The sequence below is a fragment of the Nycticebus coucang genome, chromosome 11 (assembly GCF_027406575.1).
Source record: "Nycticebus coucang isolate mNycCou1 chromosome 11, mNycCou1.pri, whole genome shotgun sequence".
In the NCBI taxonomy this organism is placed as follows: Eukaryota; Metazoa; Chordata; class Mammalia; order Primates; family Lorisidae; genus Nycticebus; species Nycticebus coucang.
In genome coordinates this window covers 104835866-104849311 of record NC_069790.1, presented here as the reverse complement: position 1 = coordinate 104849311, position 13446 = coordinate 104835866, and the positions used below count along the sequence as shown (strand labels likewise).

General features: G+C 37.9%; 1 protein-coding gene across 1 annotated transcript in view; it reads right to left on the bottom strand.

Annotated features, from left to right (window-relative positions):
• EXOC4 (exocyst complex component 4) overlaps window positions 1–13446 on the bottom strand; it is an 849353-nt gene that overhangs the window by 459204 nt on the left and 376703 nt on the right. The window contains exon 10 of the mRNA XM_053608803.1: window positions 778–874. Within this exon, the coding sequence (XP_053464778.1) occupies window positions 778–874 (97 nt within the window). The remainder of the gene's footprint in view (window positions 1–777; window positions 875–13446) is intronic.

Below are 13446 nucleotides of genomic sequence, written 5' to 3'. Positions count from 1 at the left end.
ACAGCCCTTCCCCCCCCAAAATGCCTATTTAAAGATACATAAGGTTCATGTATTTTTTTATTATGGATTCTTATTTCCATATAGTCATACAATCATTGTATCACAAGAAAGTGAGTACTATAATAGATTTTACTCCAGCCATCACAGTGTTACCTTTCAATATATATAAAACCATATATTCAATTGATACAATGTCCTAAATTTTTGTAAATCGTATTTGTTCTGAGATCTCTGACAATTCTCAAAGGATAGATGAGTCATTAGTATAAATGGGAGAGATAGATTATCAGTTGGCAATTTTTCCCAGTATTGGGCAAGAGAGTAAATATTTTAGGCTTGGGGGGCCATAAGGGTCCTATTGCAATGATTCAACAATGAAAGGCTCGCACAGACTCAGCTATGGGCAGTACAAACACGAATGAGTGTAACTGTACCAATGCAAATGCGTTTACAAAAACAGGTGCAGCCTGGATATCTCTAGAGGACCATAGTTTGCCAACCCCTGAGAGACAGATTAAGAGGACAGAGAGGGGCAGGAGTGAGGGAATGTGAAAGAAAGAAAATCAAACAAAAGTACTCGCAACTATTACTCCAGAGAGTGAGTAGTGACTCAGGGGGATTGACATGATCTTTTCTATTGACTAACTTCGATATCAAGGCCCCAGAAAACAGATTTATTTTATGACTGGCTTCCATGCTGACTGAACTACTGGCATCCAGAACATCAGCATAAATAATGAAAATATTGATCCTGAGTAAGTACATCACTGTACTCACCTTAGTAAGGGATGGAATATGACAGTGATGTTTCTGGCTCCAGGTTTGCAGACAAATTTTGTTCCTCCACCTTCAATTAAGTTGTCATCAGGATCCCCTTTCAGAAAAAAAGAGAAAAAAAGGAGATTTAGCGCACTGAAATTTTATAAATAAATGATCCAAGCCCATCCAGATGAGTGCTGTGCTGTCAAAAGTAGAACCATGTTTTAAAAACAATTACCTTCAATACCTATAAAATTATTTTGAATGACTTAGTCCAGTTTTCTCACTTGAATAAACAATGGATTAAAATTTTCATTCTCTAGTCAAAAAGTAGAAGCAAAATAAGAATGAATGGCATATTTAAAGCAACAGTGTCAGGCTATTGCTCAATTAAAATTTTGATCTCCAGCAAACAGTGTCTATCTTGGACAGTACAGCACATCAAACTTTCAGGAGAAGGAAGAGTCCTGAAAAGTTGCCCTGTACTATATATAAAGGTTGGAACAGAGACTTACAGAAGCCTAAGTATATTTTATCAAATCTAAGGTCCCATCTATTGTAAGATACACTATTATTTTGTGTTAAACTAAGAAAAAAATTGGTTAAACTACACAATTATTTTTTATTTATTTTCTTATTAAAAACCTCCTTTGGGGTCAGGCATAGTAGCTCATACCGGTAAGCCTAGCACTCTGGGAGGCCGAGGCGGGAGGATGGCTTGAGATCATGATGAGTTCCAGACCAGCCTGAGCAAGAGCAAGACCCTGTCTCTAAAACAAATAGTCGGGCATTGTGGCAGGTGCCTGTGGTCCCAGCTACTCGGGAGGCTGAGGCAGCTGTATCCCTTGAGCCCAGGACTTTGAAGTTGCTGTGAACGAAGACACCACAGCAATCTACTTAGGCTGACAAAGTGAGACTCTGTCTCAAAAACAAAACAAAACAAAACAAAACAAAACCTCCTTAGGCTTTTTTAGTAAATAGATGTTTACTATAAATTTCTCAAGCACATTTTGATAAGGAATTACAAAAATATAAATTCATTAATCTAGTACTAAAACTATGTAATATTCAAAGTCTGGCTCTTCTAAATTACTATGACTCAGAATTACCAATGTCCTTGTTTTTTACCTTTTTTTATTATTGGGTATGATTCATTGAGGATACAAAAACCTGGTTACATTGATTGCATTTGTTAGATAAAGACCCTCTTATAACTGTGTCCCGCCCTCAAAAGGTGTGCCACACACAGTGACCCCCACCCCCCTTCCCTCTCTCCGCTCAGTGTCATCCTGTGTCACCAAGAGCATCAGTTTCTTATAGAAGTGCTCCATGCATCCAGTGTTTTATTCCAAGCTGCTGAGTCCCATACTGTAAAGGTTTAAGTTAACGCTTTCTTGATGCTATCTAAAGGTTTTCCTGTACACACTAGGAGTCAAATTCTTCCTCAGATGGTCCTTAATTGATTCATTAACTGAACAATGAAAGGTCATGGTACAAGAAGTGACCGCCAAGCTCACACAGGCTGAGGCAACCCATATTCCTCATTACTGTTTTCCAGGGGACAGCCACTAAGATGCCACTCCCGCACTTCAGAGAATTCAGAACATGAAAACTTTGGATGTTGAGAGAAACGCCCCTCCACAAGCTCCTCTTTCTTTCCTTTGAAATGAAGTTCAATTAACATAAACCCTGGCTGCTCTCTACCTTTGATCCACTCCTAAGGATGCAAAGTGACTCCTTTGGTAAAAATTGAGAAGCAAAAGCTGGGCACGCATGCAAAAGCTGGGCATGCATGCAAAAGCTGGGCACGCATGGCGTAGCAAATCCCTCACTTCACTTTAGGAACCAGAGCACCTGTGGACAGTAAGTGGTGTGTGGTGTGAGTTTAGATTTAAAGGTCTGGCCTGTCAGAGAATAAATCTGTCAACATTTGATGTTCTGTTAGCAAGCCTCATTTTACTCTCAAAGGAGGTTTCATGCCTCAGCCCAGCTTGTATCAGTGTAAGGGCGGTGTTCCACTTTCCGCCTACCTTATTGATATTATTTCTCAATAGCTTCAGAACTCTGGCAGGAAAGATGGCTGCTATCCAGTGGGCTTCCTCAAAACTCCAGCAATTGATACTTATATTTGGTTTCTTTCTTCTAAATGTAACGTTTTGTTTCTGATTCCAGTTCTTTGCAGGTTGTGAAACACAACTAAATCTCATTTGATTTGTTATCTACCTCAACGGTCTGAGGCATCTTGGAAATTAATAAAAACATGTGAAGCTTCAGAAATCCATACTCGGGATCATCAAGACTTCCCAGAGGCATCAGGGTCTAGATAAATACCATTTGGATCAGCTGTTTTCACCAACTAATCAGAGTATAATTTTTCTTAAGAATAACAAAAGAACAAAATGGTGTACACAGCTCTTAATTCAAAATTATAAGCTATTCTTTCTCACTGGAAAAAAAAATCCATCTTGTAATACTCTATTTGCATCAGAGATACTAATGGAAAAACGTGCTAAGTTTTTGTGGCATTGTAAGGAAAAGGAAAGTGTCCAAATGAACACAAACAATATTCCTTTAACAAAAATGCTCCTTGAAAGGTCACATAGTGTGGTTACAAAATATATATATATATATATAGAGAGAGAGAGAGAGAATAGATACACCTTCTTTTTAACACTTTTCCTTCAAAGACTATAAAATCTAATCAGAATTGAATCACCGATAAGATGTAGACGAAACCAGGATATATTCTGCACTCCAGGAACAGATAACTAAAACTACACATATAAAAACACATTAATTACTCACTATGAACGTATCTTTTAAGGATATATGTGACTTGGACTAGATGATTTCCAAAGGTTTCTAAATCTTCTGAAGTGCAATGATTGGTGGCGCCTGTGGCTCTAAGGGGTAGGGTGCCAGCCCCATATGCTGGAGGTGGTGGGTTCAAACCCAGCCCTGGCCAAAAAAAAAATCATGCCTCAATGACCTGGCTCCAGTCCAACTATTACCCTCATTCACATTAAATACATCGTACATGTGCCCACCTGCACTCTTTGGCCAAACTGCACTACCCTCTAAAAGTCCCTCTGCCCTCCCACCATTCCTTTAGGTCCCACAACTAACCCCAAACCATCAAATGCCCCTCTCCAAAGTTCACGGTTCCAATAACAGTGACTATATACAAAATAACCCAGGTGAACATCAACATAAGTCATTTCTGTTATTGTTACATGTCTTCTAATACTTATGTAACTTTTCCCCCCTAGGAGTAATTTCCAGAAAAGTGATTATACAAGCACACATTTGCTGGCTAAAGAAAAGAACAAAGACCTAACCTAGCAGAACGATATCACAATTAGCTGAAAAAGCCTAGGTAGAAAACCTTTGTAAATTGTTGAAAATCTAACAAATGTAAGCAGTTCTATCTGTATCCCAAAAGCCCTGCAGGCAGTAGGTATGCTTGACAAACATTTATTGATGACAATACTGTAGAGAACAAAGAGAACAAAAGATGAGCTGCAATAGAATAACAAATTGCAGCACGTAAGCCACTAGAAATATCAGTGAGAGCAGCATTTGGCTGTGAATGTAAAGGCATAATGATGACTGAGCCCAAAGGTAGAAACTAAATAACACTTTCATTTGTTTGAAACCCCTGCCAGCTACAGAAGGATGAGCTGATTACTGATTCGCACAGGATCCTTAAGCTAAATTAAAAAGTAAAGTTCAGACACAAAAATGAAAAAAACAGACTCTTCTTTACCACAACCTCCAAACAAACTTCCACCTGCAGGAACCTCAGATACTCTTCCAGTTCCACTACCAGTGCCGGCCACGCTGCCTTTCACGTGATTTCCTCTTCTCAGAAAAGACAAGTCCAAATGTAGCTTAATAAATTACCAATAGACAGCACTAAGCCAGTGAAAATATTCTCAAAACTGAAGTTGTCAGAACCGAAAGCCGTAGTGAAATACTGTAGGTCTATAAATCTTGACTGTCTGAAAACTCACTTTCTTCGCCTCCCTTCCTGTGATCAGGTAACTTAGGATCTGCTGTCGTGAACACTCCGAAGGAAGCATTCAATCCTGAGCAGAGCAGGGGTCTGAGCCAAGTTCCCTCCCCCTCATTCTTACACTTCCAGTCTAACTATGGCTGTCAGGGGCCCGGTGATGGGCACCCCAGAAAATGGTGACTGATGACAGGTAGTTGGCATAAAAGGAAAACTAACAACAATGTTACAAGTAGAACATAATTGTGCAAAAGGAGGGGAAGAAATGCCCCAGTCATATTCCCCATTTTTTTCTTTTCATTATTGGAGTATCTGAAGATTATTTTCTATTTTTTAACTATGAGGACAATGGCTCGACAGGTTCTTCCAGACAACTAGCAGGTGGAACTAAGACCTCCTGAAGACTGCAGGAAATTCAACATCTTGAAGCTCACAGGCTAGTACATTCTTTAAGAATTTATTTACTTATTTATTTATTTATTTTATATTCTACATTTAGTAAATTTCACATGTACCCTTGTAAGATGCACCACAGGTGTGGTCCCACCAATTACCTTCCCTCCACCCATCCTCCCCGGCCCTTCCCCTCCCTTTCCCCATATACTTTGGCTGTAATTGGGTTATAGCTTTCATATGAAAGCTATAAATTACTATCAGAGTAGGGCTGAGGACATTGCATACTTTTTCTTCCATTCTTAAGATACTTTGCTAAGAAGAATATGTTCCAGCTCCATACATGTAAACATAAAAGAGGTAAAGTCTCCATCTTTCTTTAACGATAATTTATTTATTTTTAAATAATTAGCTCCTCGCTTTATCCATTCCTTGATTCTTCCCAACTATAATTTCATGTAGTTTGTAATGAATATAGTAATATTCATAAAATGCAAACAGAAAACCAAGGCCTCAGAAAGAATTGGAAACAAATAGTATTATGGAAATGACCATGGCTCAGCAGAAAGAATCATAATAATCTGTGTCAGATCCCAGATCTGTTAATTATTATTAGCACAATGTGATAAAATGACTGAAATTATCTGACCCTCAGCTTTTCCACTTATAAAATAAAGACTACAATAAACTCTTTCAAGGGCATACAGTGATTTTTGAGTAAGATAACATAGAAAAGAGCATTCAACACCTGGTACATCTCAAATAAATGGCTGTCTCCTCTCCCCTTGAAAATTACCAAGCATTTAAGGATCTAACTGATTTTACACCCACAAACACAAACACATACACACAACGTCGCTGGAACGTGGATTAGGAAGAAAAAATGCAAAAAAAAAGGAAAAAAAATGTTTGTTTGGTTTTTTTTTGCAGTTTTTGGCCAGGGGCTGGGTTTGAACTTGCCACCTCTGATATATGGGGCCAGTGCCCTATTCCTTTGAGCCACAGGCGCTGCCCAAAAATGTTATTCTTGTTACTTTAGGCAACACGGTACTAGTCAATTAATGAGAATAACTTTTTAACAAATGTATAAAACGTACCTATCTTATTTGAGGGGCAACACTATTGCAGTAAAATATTTAGAAAATTGCTGGGAACACTGATGGCATGACAGAATGACATAAGCCTGTCCCTACACTTAATTTTTCAATTAAAAATAATCAATATTAAGCGTATGGGCTTTGAAATTATGAGTGCCTTGTACCAAGGGCTTAAATAAAAATAACACAGAATTTGACGTTGACCCTTGTTGAGACAAGGAAACAGCAAGCCCATCTGACCTTTTTAATGTGTCCGAATTTCAAAACTGACCTTTCCATATAAAAGTAACTGCAGTAAAAGTAAATTATTTTACAGCACATATTTTGCTTCATAAATATCGTCTAAGGATTTTGAAAAGGCATGTAATGCAGTAAATAGGGAATTCCTGATAGGGTCTTTGGTTGGCTCTGAGACCAAGCTGAATGGTCTAAGTCAAGTTCTCTGTATTCACAGCTGTCACCTGCCAGAGAGGTTCTTTTAGATTAAGTTCTTTAGCAAATAAGTGCCTATTCTTAAAGCATATATTAGCATGACCTCTGGGTTGGTTGCTACACCAAAAGGAAAAGAAAGGTAAAAGACTCACCCTCACCCTTAAATGGTTTACCACTCAAGTCAAACAAATCCAATCACGATGGCTGATCGTATAAATTGCCAAAGGGTGACTTGCTTTCAACTTAGGAAGAAAATCTTTCCTTAGAGGAAAGGATCATCTTCTATACTCCACTCTTACCTACTTTATAATTATTAACAGCCAAACTATTTTGTGCATGGATGTCTCCGTGGTGCCTCGAATAGTAATAAACACAAGAGAAGCACACAGCAAATATTTGTTGAATGAATATATGAATAAATAAATGAACAAACAAAAAATGACAAAGAGTGTCTTTTTTACACCACATAAATTCTAACCACAAACCCCCCAGGAACAAATAGTAGTTCTCTTTTTACATAAAGCTTTCTCAGTAAAGAATCCCTGTTTCGAGAAAGGGATGGAAAGTATATTACAGTGTTATTTATAAAAGACAATCTTCCATTGTATACAGTTATGATTTAATAAAAAAATTAAAAAAAAAAATATAGAAGACAATCTCCCAAGTGGAAACAAACTAGATTTTCCCACACAAGACAAATACATGCCTTGCCAATATTCCCCTGAATTATATTTTATTTGTGTGTACCTCTAACGTCATACTGTAGGTGATTAAGATATGTGCCAAGCCAAGTGATATGCCGGGCAATAGAGAAAGAAGGTGAAAGTAGAACACTGGATTTTTATTTATCAGATGTCTACTAGGAAACTGGTACTGTGCTGGGGCTTTGACATTTAAAAAAAAAAATTCACATAATCCTAGAAATATTCATGTAATGTTATTAGCAAACACAGGGGAAGAAATGGAGGCTCTGGCAGGGTCATACAGAGTAGATTCAAACTTCAGTCTGTCTTCTCCAAGAACAACTTTTTCAACTTTTTACCCACTATATCCCATGACATGCCTAACATCATTTCATGTTTCCAAGGGATTTTCAGGTCACGTAAGATGAGGCAGAGGATGGTGATACAGGACAAGCCTGCAACAGTGAGCACTAAACTCTGACTCGTGGTAGTCTGATACATAAAATACCTTTTCCATAGAACCGATATTAAGTAAAGCACTTGCTTGTTCAAGCCAATACACGAGAAGCCTCTCTGATTAACAATGTAAGTGAAGCTTAAGTGAAACACTGTTCTGCAAATCTACAAGCATCATGGTAGGCAATGTTTTGGGGGGGAAGCCTGTTTAGTGGTCCTGAAGCTAGAAATAACATCTTCCTCTTTAACATAGTACTTCAATACTACTAGTAGTAACGAAGTCTACTTTTGTCCATCTATGATGAGTCCCACCAAACCCCCCTCCCTCCCTCACTGTTGGTGAGACTGAGCTCCTTGATGGTTAAGGGATGTGAAGGCAGAAAGGTGACAAGGGCTTGGAATCTTCAGGAAGGAGGCTTTGGAGAGTCTGCCTATCTTAGTTCCAGAAATAGTAACAGACATCCATCTTTTCTGTTTGTCCTTTAAAAAAGAAAAACACAATAGCCCTTCCCTACTTTCTTTACTGCTACCACAGGTCATTTCTACATTTTTAATCAGCTGAGGACCAATGTTTTACAGTAGGGAGGTCTAACCTGTGGCTTCACTGAGCCACACTACAAGAAGAGCTGCACACATGAAACACACAAACACGGGCAAAAGTTAAGGAGCCAACCAAGAAATGATTGTGGATAATTTTCATGGCATGTCATCATATAATAATTCTTTTTTTAACAATACAATTTTTATTTTTATTTATTTTTTCTTTTTGCAGTTTTTGGCCAGGGCTGGGTTTGAATCCGCCACCACCAGCATATGAGCCACCGGCATTGCCCCAATTTTTATTTTTTTTATTAAACCATAAACATGTAGACGTCACATAATAATTCTAATTAGACAGTGGCCCATTCAGAGAATCTTTTATGATCATGGAACAGGTCTCATGATTGCGATTATACAAAATGTACATATCTAAGTAATAAAACGTCTTTTTTTTTTTGATTATACAAGTAAAGGAAAAGTGGCCAGCATAAAGCTAGTGGGATTTTCACATTGCATTTGAAAAACTAATGCATTCCTGTCTGGTTCAATGGAAGTAGTTGCAATTCTCAGTGAATTCTCAAGGTGCTCATCAGATATTTCAGTTCTAATTTTATCAGCTTCATCCTTGAAAACAGTTGCTCACAAATGTGGGTGTCACCAAAAGACAATGACATGAGTAAGGCATGATGTGAAGTGAGGGATAGTTTCTGGGAAGACAGGACCTACGAAAGTCTAGCAAAAAGACATGATCAAATTTTCCTTTAAATTGAATGTCAGATTGCAGCTCTGTGCATTCCATTTAAAAATTAGCAAATAACATATTTATGTCAACTGAAAATGGAATCACAGATGCAACAAAATATATTTTCTCAGAAATCATGAAATCTATTTTCAAATTCCTCTATCAAATTGAAAAGCAAGGCTGCGTATTTTTCACTGTTCACAGGACTGTGTTTAAAATGCCAACATGTCAAAATGCATAAGATAGTTGGTCTTAATTTGAGCTTGTCACATAATTTCGGTGTCACTTGAAATGCTGTTATGGCTTGAAACACTGTCTTGCTAAGTTGGTTTTCACCTTGAAGACACACGTTTAACTCATTTAAATAAAGCAATTAATTCCACTAAAAATGCTAAATCTGTAAGCCAGTTTTCATTTCCAAGTTCTGGCACAAATTTGGTTTTTGATACCATAAACATATTGCAAATCATAAAATCTTTACAACATTTGGCCTCAACTTAGCCATGTTACTTCTCACAAGTAAATGATGTCATTATAGTAGCAATACCTTTAAGGAATTCCTGGACTTGGCAATGATCCGATCTCCTGGCTATTATGAATGCAGTGTTGATGACAATTTGCATGAGTTTAACCACTTTTAAGGCTTTTGCACATAAATCTTCTTACTGCACTACGTAATGACACTTCATCAAACCCTAGTTTTTGGTGGCAATTGCATCATCTTCTATTAATTTTAAAAGTCCTTGTCTTTTGAGAGGCGGAGCAAGATGGCAGCCGAGTAACAGCTTCCTTGCATCTGGGCACCGTGAGTGATATAGGATATAGGGATATATCTATATCCCTATAGGGATAGGGATGAGTAAGGCATAGGCATAGTCCTATAGAGATATAGGACTCCAGGCATCTATGGCTGGTGGGATCTGCCTACCATCACCCCTGAGAGGATACAGGGAGTCAGCGAGAGACTTCTGGACCCCAAGAGGAGGACTAAAACAGTGGAAAGCCGGCAAGTGGTCGTGTGTGTTCAATCCGTCTAAACCCGCCTGCAACTTCCACAGGCACGAGAACTTAAAGAGCAAGAGGAAGTGAAAGGAAAATTAGGGCAAGGAAACAGATAAAAGAAATCACCCATGAGGAAGAATCAGCAGAAAACTCCAGGCAACATGAAGAACCAGTCCAGAACAACCCCGCCAAGGGACCATGAGGTAGCTACTGCAGAGGATTCCACCTATACAGAAATGTTAGGAATGACAGAAAGGGAATTTAGAATACACATGTTGAAAACAATGAAAGAAATGATGGAAACAATGAAGGAAATTGCTAATAAAGTGGAAAATAACCAAAAGGAAATCCAAAAACAGAATCAAATAAGAGATGAACGATATGAAGAATATTAAAAGGATATAGCAGAGCGGAAGGAAATGAAACAGTCAATCAGGGAACTTAAAGATGCAATGGAAAGTATCAGCAACAGGTTACACCATGCAGAAGAAAGAATTTCAGAGGTAGAAGACAAAGTTATTGAGATAACTCAGATAGTAAAAGAGGCAGAAAAGAAGAGAGAGAAAGCAGAACGTTCACTGTCAGAATTATGGGACTCTATGAAGCGTTCCAACATACGAGTTATAGGAATTCCAGAAGGGGAAGAAGAATGCCCCAGAGGAATGGAAGCCATACTAGAGAATATTATAAAAGAAAATTTCCCAAATATCACCAAAGATTCTGACACACTGCTTTCAGAGGGCTATCGGACCCCAGGTCGCCTCAACTCTAACCAAGCTTCTCCAAGACACATTGTGATGAACCTGTCCAAAGTCAAGACAAAAGAAAAGATTATGCAAGCTGCCAGGAGTAAGCGCCAGTTGACCTACAGGGGCAAATCCATCAGAGTGACCGCAGATTTCTCTAATGAAACTTTCCAAGCAAGAAGACAATGGTCATCTACCTTTAATCTACTTAAACAGAACAATTTCCAGCCCAGAATTCTGTACCCTGCTAAGCTAAGCTTCAAAATTGATGGAGAAATCAAATCATTTACGGATATACAAACATTGAGGAAATTTGCCACAACAAGACCAGCTCTACAGGAAATACTTCAACCTGTTCTGCCCACTGACCACCACAATGGATCAGCAGCAAAGTAAGAACTCAGAAATTAAAGGACAGAACCAAACCTCGACACTGATGCAAAAGATAAAACTAAGCAATGGACTCTCACAAAATAAGACGAATAGAATACTACCACACTTATCAATTATCTCAATAAATGTTAATGGCTTGAATTCCCCACTGAAGAGACATAGATTGGTTGACTGGATTAAAAAACACAAGCCATCCATTTGCTGTCTGCAAGAAACACACCTGGCTTCAAAAGACAAATTAAAGCTCCGAGTCAAGGATTGGAAGACAATTTTTCAGGCAAATGGAATTCAGAAGAAAAGAGGAGTTGCAATCTTATTTTCAGATACATGTGGATTTAAAGCAACTAAACTCAAAAAAGACAAAGATGGTCACTTTATATTGGTCAAGGGAAAATACAACAAGAAGACATTTCAATTCTAAATATCTATGCACACAATTTAATTGCTCCCAGATTCTTGAAACAGACCTTACTCAGTCTGAGCAATATGATATCTCATAATACCATAATAACAGGGGACCTTAACACTCCTCTTACAGAGCTGGACAGATCCTCTAAACAGAAATTAAACAAGGATATAAGAGACTTAAATGAGACCATAGAATAACTATGCTTGATAGACGCATATAGAACAGTCCATCCCAAAGATAAAGAATATACATTCTTCTCATCACCCCATGGAACATTCTCCAAAATTGATCATATCCTGGGACACAAAACAATTATCAACAGAATCAAAAGAATTGAAATTTTACCTTGTATCTTCTCAGACCATAAGGCACTAAAGGTGGAACTCAACTCTAACAAAAATGCTCGACCCCACCCAAAGGCATGGAAACTAAACAATCTTCTGTTGAATAACAGATGGGTGAAGGAAGAAATAAAACAGGAAATCATTAACTTCCTTGAGCATAACAAAAATGAAGACACAAGCTACCAAAACCTGTGGGATACTGCAAAAGCAGTTTTGAGAGGAAAATTCATCGCTTTAGATGCCTACATTCGAAAAACAGAAAGAGAGCACATCAACAATCTCACAAGAGATCTTATGGAATTGGAAAAAGAACAATCTAAGCCTAAACTCAGTAGAAGAAAAGAAATATCCAAAATCAAATCAGAGATCAATGAAATTGAAAACAAAAGAATCATTCAGAAAATTAATGAAACAAGGAGTTGGTTTTTTGAAACAATAAAGAAAATAGATAAACCATTGGCCAGACTAACAAGGAATAGAAAAGTAAAATCTCTAGTAACCTCAATCAGAAATGATAAAGGGGAAATAACAACTGATCCCACAAAGATACAAGAGATCATCTCTGAATACTACCAGAAACTCTATGCCCAGAAATTTGACAATGTGAAAGAAATGGATCAATATTTGGAATCACACCCTCTCCCTAGACTCAGCCAGGAAGAAATAGAGCTCCTGAACAGACCAATTTCAAGCACTGAGATCAAAGAAACAATAAAAAATCTTCCAACCAAAAAATGCCCTGGTCCAGATGGCTTCACTCCAGAATTCTATCAAACCTTCAAGGAAGAGCTTATTCCTGTACTGCAGAAATTCTTCCAAAAAATTGAGGAAGAAGGAATCTTCCCCAACTCATTCTATGAAGCAAACATCACCCTGATACCAAAACCAGGAAAAGACCCAAACAAAAAGGAGAATTTCAAACCAATCTCACTCATGAACATAGACGCAAAAATTCTCAACAAAATCCTAGCCAATAGATTACAGCTTACCATCAAAAAAGTCATTCATCATGACCAAGTAGGCTTCATCCCAGGGATGCAAGGCTGGTTTAACATACGCAAGTCTATAAACGTTATCCACCATATTAACAGAGGCAAAAATAAAGATCACATGATCCTCTCAATAGATGCAGAAAAAGCATTTGATAAAATCCAGCATCCTTTTCTAATTAGAACACTAAAGAGTATAGACATAGGTGGCACATTTCTAAAACTGATTGAAGCTATCTATGACAAACCCATAGCCAATATTTTACTGAATGGAGTAAAACTGAAAGCTTTTCCTCTTAGAACTGGAACCAGACAAGGTTGTCCTCTGTCACCTTTACTATTCAACGTAGTGCTGGAAGTTCTAGCCAATACAATTAGGCAAGACAAGGAAATAAAGGGAATCCAAATGGGAGCAGAGGAGGTCAAACTCTCCCTCTTTGCTGACAACA